At 36.9% G+C, this 9118-nt stretch overlaps 1 protein-coding gene across 1 annotated transcript in view; it reads left to right on the top strand.

The window, feature by feature from the left end:
* Positions 1–344: 344 nt before the first annotated feature.
* The window catches only part of LOC144650737 (protein FAM13A-like), a 34160-nt gene continuing 25386 nt past the window's right edge, over positions 345–9118 (top strand). Inside the window, exons 1-10 of the mRNA XM_078510477.1 lie at positions 345–663; positions 911–1366; positions 2199–2301; positions 3680–3799; positions 6455–6532; positions 6759–6826; positions 7484–7547; positions 8351–8473; positions 8601–8658; positions 8827–8917. Coding sequence (XP_078366603.1) covers positions 1247–1366; positions 2199–2301; positions 3680–3799; positions 6455–6532; positions 6759–6826; positions 7484–7547; positions 8351–8473; positions 8601–8658; positions 8827–8917 — 825 coding nt within the window. The 5' untranslated portion in view covers positions 345–663; positions 911–1246. The remainder of the gene's footprint in view (positions 664–910; positions 1367–2198; positions 2302–3679; positions 3800–6454; positions 6533–6758; positions 6827–7483; positions 7548–8350; positions 8474–8600; positions 8659–8826; positions 8918–9118) is intronic.

Raw genomic sequence — 9118 nt, 5'->3', positions numbered from 1 at the left:
TAAGGTGACCGAAGGTGATCTGAAGTATTTCCAAAACGAGAATAGTCTCGGCAACACTGAACAGGCGCTCATTGAAGTAAATATCAGACCTATCTTAATTGATTCCCCCATATAATTATGTTAATTAATATGAGCGAAAGTGCAGTGAAGGAACACAAAATAAAACCACGTCATATTTGATTTATCCTTCATTTCAAGACCCCTTTCAATATTTTTAGAAATTCCCACGAAACTTTTTACTTTTCATAAATTATTTTGACCGCGCTGATTTATGGGACGTTGTCATGTGACGAAAGTCGCGTTCTGTGATTGGCTCGTTTGACATGTGCTTGTATTTACACGCAAATTTGAGCAAAACAAGTTTTGATAGTTGAGCTGAAGAATTGACTGGCGGAGCTGCTCTCGTCGAATATCGCGGATTTTCTGGCGGTATTTTAGAAATAAGTGATATACGAGCACCTGTGCTATGTAATCAAATTCTTAGGGAGGTGGACTCAAGCAAAGAAAACCTGGAAGTGCATCTTTGTTGTGCCGATAGCGTGGGATGGCAACGGCTTGAATGAATATCCGGTGACATTTTTCGTCTTTTTAGAGGGAAAATTCATTGTTATTCAGTATTTACTTTTCAAACGCTGCAGCTATTAGAAAGTCTTCTTCAACGAGGTATATTATAAATGAATTCTTTGACTTTGATCATCGAAAGTGGTTCGGCTAATTTATCTCTTGTTATTTTGTGTACTGTTTTGAGACTGTTACTATAAACGGGGAAATCTAACCCCAAACGTCTGAAGATCTTGTTAGTTTATGTTTGCCTTAGAATTGCCAAAGGCGTTGTGTTGTGTACAAATACAGAAAGCGATCTTGTGTTTTTAGTTTATAACTGGCTTAACTTTACTTTTTTTCTGTTTAGGTGGGAAATCGTCGCATCAAACGGCTGACTTCGGACTGCTATTTCATCAGTACCTGTTCTACAAGTGGCGCGGGATCATGCCTGTTTCAAATAGTTCGGGAGAAACATGCAATGGTTTCGTGTCATAAAATCCACCTGGTTTTATAAACGTTCAAAAACAATTTTCTACGCCATGGGGAGTAACGTCTAAGGAATCTTATTTGTGGTTGTGTGATTTTTTTTTTCGCGAAGTGGCTTGCAAACTGTATGGTTGCTGTAGACCGGTCGATCTGTTCGTTGTTTATTTTACGGGACATAAGATATAAACTCTGAATGTGAGTTGAAAAGCAAGGATCTATGAGTCAGAGGGACGGAGGGGTGAATCGACAGCATAGTGTGGAAACAGGTCTTACACAGGCAATTCGTCCGATGTTAATATGTGCCTCAGAGTCGAGCGTTTCCGTGAGAAACCAGCAGGTAAGATCGAGATTCCGCGGTCACTCATGTGAAAAAGGCTAATGTGGGAATAAATATAACCGGAAAAATAAAATATACCTTACTGCTGACAAGGGTACAACAGCATTCCCTGAGTTTTATTTTTGATGACTCTTTCAGTTTGTGGTTTTCAGATTTGGTTAGTGATAATAGGGCTCAGTTTAAAATTAAGTGCAAGAACTGTCACGTCATAGAAATAATTGCAAAAATACGTCTAAATTTTTCTTCTCAATAAATCAATTTAACGACCAGAAGCCATTTGTTTCCTTCTTCCCTGGCGTAACGCTTAATATTCATTGATCTGTTTTAGTGAACTTTCTGACCTATGTAAATTCCTCTATGATTAAGATATAAGTCTTTCTTTCCAGAATAGCCAATTGTTAATCTGGAATCTAATTGGAAAAAATAATAATAATATTTTTAGAAGCACTATTCTAGCCAGTTCTGACTGCATTTATTTTTACTTACTTCAGTTTTGAGTAATTTGTTTTGGGTGGATACTGGGAGGGTACAATAATATTATCCAATTTAAAAACACAGGTATATTTTTCATCTGTTAATTAGTTAAGATATGTGTTTTGATAAGAGAATAAATGCTTGCTGTATTTAAAATATATATATTGTCTTTATAATTATGTATTAAACATTTACATATATACTTCAATAGTTCCTTGAAATTTTCTGGCCAAAGTAACTTTTGCAAACTTTAGGTTGTGTGCCACTTAAAACATACATTGCTTTTGTTTTATAAAGTTTTCAAGATGATTTGGAAGTCTCATCAACCTTATTAATCCTAAATTGTATTTTCTTCAAGGGCTCAGATCAGCTTTCTGTGCCGCAGACTTCAGAATCAAGAATGGCAAAAATGAAAAAGAAAATAAGTTCACCTCTCGTAAAAAGAAGAAACCTGAGTGGTGGTAAGCTTTCTATATTTAGTTAGATTAGTCATTACTGACAATGCATTGAAAAAACGAGAGTCAGAATTATTTGTGGAATGTCTATTATCACATAGCCTGGCACAGACACAGATATTTTGGTATCTCTAAGATAACCACCTATCAGTGAATAAGTATTCCACAGCTTACTAGAATTGATAAACACCAATATCGTTGCTAAGGAATGTGCCTGTCCCTTAAAAGAAGTAAGTTAATTAAAGATACATATAGGAGACTGTGCCATCTTCTGAAAGCTGTGGCAAATCATTTGATATCTGTAAAGATAGAGATAAATATCGGACATAATTCAGCCATAAGTTAAGGACCCAAGGCTTTGATAAACTTTAAAAAGCAGGCTAAATACACGTATGCATGTATGAAATATGATTTTCCTTTATATTTCCGTTTGGTTACAGCAATTCCTGTGGTTATCTAATATTGGCTGCAAAACGAGAAATATTCATGCAACTTATTTTCTCAGTCTGTTGACATGGTATATTTTAAGTAACCTGCAAAAAAAAATTGTTTGTTGATGTACTGTTATTGACAAGGGCGGAGGGTTAAAATTTTTAATTTGAGCTATTAATTTTCTTCTATTACATGGTGGTTAAACCACATGTAGGTTTAAAATTCCATTCAATAAAAGTATTGTGGTAACTATACTGTACATGTACAAATGTATGCATATAAAAATGGTTAGCTTGAGGCTAATTTACAGGTTACATGAGTTGTTGGCCTGGTTAGACAGCTCATTCAAGCTAATTTACAGGCTGTGACTTGGCGGCCCCATTTGTTTCCTTTATTTAACAAAATAATTATGAGCTCAGGATGATAATCAGTCCCATCAAGCATGTAAGTTTGACTTTTTCCAGATGTACAATGTAGCATGGCCACAGAAAGCAATGGATTGTCTCTCAATCCCTCACTTCTTGTTTGTGGTTTTGTGTGTACAAAAAAAACCAAGGCTCTTCAAAGTGCTACAAATGAACTTGTATGTTATCACTATGGGTTTTTGTAGCCCAAAGCTAAGTAGTCTCTCTTTTTGTAAATACATTGTGCATTTATATCTTATTAACAAAGAGTAAGGGCAGTCCTGGGAGAATATCAGAGCTAGGTATTGACAGTCCAGATCAGTCCCAGTATGGTCTGTACAGAAAAGACAGAGGGCTGATATTCTCCTGCTAGCATCTCTTAAATCTAACCATGTGCCTTGGATTTTTTTTTTATCTCTTACAGCAAAAGCTACTAAATTCTCTAGTCACTGCATGCAGCCATTTTTTAGTTTACTTATAACTTAACTTTTAGTTAATCTGATTTATGATGATAATTATTGAATGTTTTTCCATCTTAATGCTTCAAGGTGTGACTCTGATGACCAACAAGACATTTGGAGTTCCTATTGACGAGTTACTGAGAAGGTCTGAAGGATGTGAATTGCCGCCAATTATCACAAGCATTGTGGAATATCTTGCAACGCATGGTTGGTGTTAATATAATTACTCATTGATAATGTATCTACTATCATTGTCTTTGATAAAAGGTATCCTGGCCAGGTTCAAAGTCATTACAAAGTTTAAGTGAGAAATCAAAAAACGTTTGATTAATTCAGTCATTGTGTCAAAACTTTGAAGCCAGGTGGTACAGTAGGGGGGGGGGGGGTGTCAATGGGCATGCATGTATGTCAATCATGCACAATATTTTGCTCTTTGAGCTTGTGTATTATATTTTCCCTAATAAAAAGACAATAGTGGAATAATAAAGCACCTATCATTGTGTAGCTGAGGGCGGGAGAGGCCAGGCATAGGCAGGGCATTTGAACTAAGCTGAGAATTTCTGTCCAAATGTCCAACCCCAGGGTATTTGTGGATGGTCAAAAGAGACACTTAACTTGAAGAAACTGCTGGAAAGTCCAAAATAATAGTCAAAAGCCACACTACTGGCAAATAATTGCTGTCAAATCCCCTTCCAATGCCCTGCCTCCTCCCCTCCCTTCTGGCTAAACAGTGATAGGTACATTACAGGGTCATTCCAGCCCCTCTTTGTTTTCTGCTAAGAGCCATGTAGCACTAAAAGCACAGTTCTCTAGAATAACCTTTAACATTGTAAAATATTATTATTATAACTAATATTGTCACTGTGATAATTTTCCTTAGTCTTTTACTTATTATGTAAATTCCAAATGATGGTCTTACACTACACCTGTACATGCACATTACATGTGTATTACCAATTACCATACAATTCTAGAGTTTTGTAAGTACCAGGGGATTCATTAAGATTTCTGACAGGAGGGCATATGGATTAAGCAGCCGGGCACATAAATGGGAAGGGCTGATGGCTCTCCCACCTCCAATGGTTCGAAACATGCTCCCAGGCTTTTAGGCTGGATTTATAGCTTTACCGTTCACTATTTAATATTGGGCCAAAGGCCCCATCCTGCTAGGGGGGGTCTGGGGGCATTCCCCCCCAGGAAATTTGTAAAAAATTGAATAGTCGTAGGTGCATTTTCAGCGATTTTCAACCAATAAGTTCGTTGATTGGAAAAATTGGAACTTGAATGCTATACATGTAAGTATTGTTTTCTTTGCCAAAAACATAAAAAACCTAAAAGCAAGGCATCTGACAGGATGCGGTGGTGCGGATCCGCATAATTCACTAACTTCCGCATCCTCCGCATCTTCGGCGCTCCTTTCTGCATAAAACAGAAAATTTCCTTCATACAGCAATTAATCAGGTACTTACCGTCCTCAAAAACGAAAATTACGAAGAAATTGATCATTTTGAGGCTGTTTTTCTCCGAAAAAGGCGACGAAAAAACGCCACTTCGTTCGCAAACAATTTTGAACATCCAGGCATTCCATGTGTGCTTTCATGATGGACCTGGTGACTAGTTTTGTTCTAACACGCGGCGTCGAACGAGCGAACACACTACGATGTTTTTGACTTCATAGAAGGATTTATACACTGGCAAAAAAGCCTGGCTAAAAGCCTGAATTGCTCCCATGGCAAATTTTAAAAATTTAAGAGCTGTAGTCAGTAATGTTTTTTTTTTCTGCATCATTTAGAGAAAAGTAACTTGCATTCAAAGTCGCTTTGAAAGCCCAGAGAACAGCCGGGCAAAAGTAAGCTCACAGGCAGTCAATTTGCCCGGTGCCCGACCCTTAGTGAATCCCCTGAAGTACACATATGTACATGTAGAATGGTAAACACTGTATAGACTGGAGAAATTTTAAACATCTTTTATGCAAACTGCCATCACACAAGTAAACATATAATAAGTAGTAATGGTGGCAGAACCCAATGTAAATATATATGTTGTGGTTTAATTTGTATTTGGTTTACAGTCAAACCGGATGTTCTTTTGATGGGAACTTTGCAATGTTGCAATATTGATTGACAGTTTGACAGTTTGCTCATTGCAACTTGCAACTTTCAATTCAAATTTGCCTAAGCAAGTTGCCAAGTTCAGGTTTTCATTTTTCCCGTATGAAACATAATAATTCCACCTCTGTCTCAAATAAGGATGAAATAATTGTCCTATGGTTGACTGCTTATCAACAGACTGCGATAAATTAGCAACAGGCTTAGTTGAAATCGCCAAACTTGGAATTGCGCTTAAAAATTCAAATTTGCTCCGCAAGTTACGGCTTACATTTGTAATTTTGAAGCGTAATTCCTGACTTAGCAATGTAAACTAAGCCTGTCGCTTATTTCTTGCATTCTGTTGATGAACGGTTGGATAAGGTGGCAATTATTTTCGGTTTCTTTGAAACAAAGGTGGTACAACCTCGCTTTATATGGCAAAATGAAAATCGCAACTTGGCAAATTGCTCGAGAAAATTTGAATTGAAGTTGTGACGAGCAAACTGTCAATCAATATTGGAACATTGCGCCGCAACATTGCAAAGTTCCCATCAAAAGAACATCCGGTTTAAATGTAACATTATTTTCTCAAACCAGTTTGATTTTTATTTTTCATTGTCTCATATTCATTTTCATAATCTGAAACAAAGGGACATAAAAGGCAAACTGGTTTAAAAACATTTAAACTGGTCAAATATAAAACTAAACCACAACTTATGCATCTAGACTTTAAAGTATTAGTTATATTTGAAATTCTTTTTTTATTTTCTAGGTATGAGCCATGAAGGAATATTTCGCATTAGTGGTAATCATAAGGTGGTTGAATCTTTGAAGGCAAAATATGACAAAGGTGATGTTATAAACTTTTTATTTGTTTAAAATAAAACTTGCAGTCCTTTAATAACACTTTGTGGCAGGAATAAAAACAAAAGGTGACTTGACATCCCTAACATCAAATTAAAATTGGGACTTGGTAGCTGTAGGATTTCTGCAGCAGCTTACACCTGGGCATCTGCCTGCTGTATCTTGGTTTTCATGTGTGTTACATGTACATGTATTTCTTCTCTTTTTGTTAGATGGTGAAGCAAACTTGGAACAAGTGGGAGATGTAATGGCTGTAGCAGGCTTACTTAAACTTTTCTTGGTAAGAAGGAATAATCAAATTATTAATTATTATTTTGCTTGGCATACAATGATGTATAATTCCAGCAGATAGGGATGCAAAAGTTGCCAGAAGATGCAAACAGGTTAATATGTATCTGCTGTCCACTAGCAAAGACTGTCATTAAGTCACTTTATTGGACCAAGGAGCAAACTAACAGGTTTTTTTGCATGGCAGTAACTACGTATTTGATTTGAGAACGCTGATAAATGCTAGCCACATAAGCTACAAAGAGAAAAGGTTGAACTAAATAAGAATATAAATGCAGAGCAGATACCCCTCTAAAATGGGACATGAAGTTGGTCCTCCCCCTACTACTGCCCCTCAATAGAATACAGATACATGTTGTACTTCTCCAAGGCAGGCAGTTGAAGCTAGTCCCATTAGCATGTCTCTGGGAGCTTCAGGGACGGCGGAACATTTTTCCAGGTGGGGGACTGACTAGTGACTTGAAGTGGGGGGGGGGGGCTTAAGAGACTCTTTTCTTAGAAAGTCTTTATTTTTTCGGAAAAAGCGGGGGGAATAAAGCCCCCCCCAGCACCTCCGGCTCTGCCGTCCCTGAGCTTAATTCATTTCTTCACTGTATAAATAAAACTTTTCTTAGTTATAACTACTAATATCACTGTATTGTGTTTACAGAGAGAACTTCCTGACCCTCCTATCCCTCAAAGCATGACGGCAGACTTTATCAAAATACATCAAGGTATGTACATGTAATAAGGGTAAATTTTAGAATAAGTTAAATTATTCAGGGGCTTCCTAGTTTGGCTTCCAGCAGCAATACTGTATAATCCCCCCATGGCTTGCATAACCCAGCAACCCAGCGTGAGCCCCCATACAAAACAAGTACCTGTGACACTAACCTATCAATAAAAAGAAAGCGGGAAATGGGGGGAAAACTTGCAAACTTGGTGAACAACGCTGGACAAGAATCCTTATGCTTCCCAAAACACACATTACACGTACATGGACAATGCTGGGAACTACTATTTGTTTAAAAGCGGGGGTGGTAGGCCCCGGGCGGGCCCCGACAATTAAACAAAAAACTGAGAAAATTTAGTGGTGAACTATAAGACTGATGTGCCTCAAGATGGACTGACCACAAGCTCTGTTGCCAGTGCTCTTTGTTGTTATATGTTACTCCCACTCCCTTAATTGCATTTAAGTGCATTCTATTTAACCCTTATGCTCTGGTGCTCAAAATATGTGTACTTATTTTTCATGTATGTATGTAATCCTTTCCAAACAGTCAGAGCTGGTATGTTGTTCTTTTGCCCAATCAGGAGCAAAACCAAAAACAACTTACATGTACATCGCACATGTACATGTATGTATGTGCTTTCACCTGTGTGTAATATATTCTTGCTTCAAGTTCTAGTTGTCGCTTCCTGGATTACTTGTACATGTAATTGTTTGGATGTGCTTAAATGTACTTTGCTGTGATCATTGTTAAGAGACCTCTTTTAAATTACGTCTTTCAAGATAATAACTTTTTTTTCATTTTAGCCCACAAAGCTGACAGAGGTGGTCTTTCTGAAATTAAAGCGTTGCTTGAAAAGCTTCCACCATCTAATTATCAGCTGCTCAAGTACCTGTGTAACTTCCTTGTGAAGGTTTCAATGAATGAAGGTATGTTTTGAACACATATTACCTAACCAATAAACAATTAGCAAAAATAGTAAAAAGTTATACCAAAATTATGTACCAATTCTGTGTCTGCGACTTAGTGCTAAGTGTATGTCATGTTCTTTTGCAGAAAACAATAAAATGAGCTCAATGGCATTGGCCATAGTATTTGGACCAAACTTCTTCAGGTAAAAACATGAAATAGTTATTTAAGTTGTAAATGCAATACATGTAGCTGAAAATAGTGAAAATTTATTACTACACTTCCCCAGTGTTAATTTTCATTTAATGTCAGACCTGCAACTACCATCTCCACTCAGTCTGAAGAATGAATCTTTGAATTACTTTTTTTCTAGATGTGGTGATGGAATAGAAGGTCTGCGAGAACAGGGCTACACTAATGAAGTTGTTTGCAAGTTTATAGAAGAGTTTGACACCTTGTTTGAGGTAACATTGCATTGCTCGAAGATGTACTGTACATGTGCAATAAATATTTCAAATTTATTTTAGTTGAGAATATTGTTCTAAACATAATACAGTGTACTGCACAGACATGTTGTATAGTTATATTACTTTGTGGAAGGGAAATGTACAGAAATGTACATGTATGTATCTTATACATGCTGCAAGTGAACATTGAGGACATTC

Source organism: Oculina patagonica, chromosome 4, assembly GCF_052425735.1.
Source record: "Oculina patagonica isolate OP01 chromosome 4, crgOcupat, whole genome shotgun sequence".
In the NCBI taxonomy this organism is placed as follows: domain Eukaryota; kingdom Metazoa; phylum Cnidaria; class Anthozoa; order Scleractinia; family Oculinidae; genus Oculina; species Oculina patagonica.
This window is presented reverse-complemented; position numbering and strand designations above follow the sequence as displayed.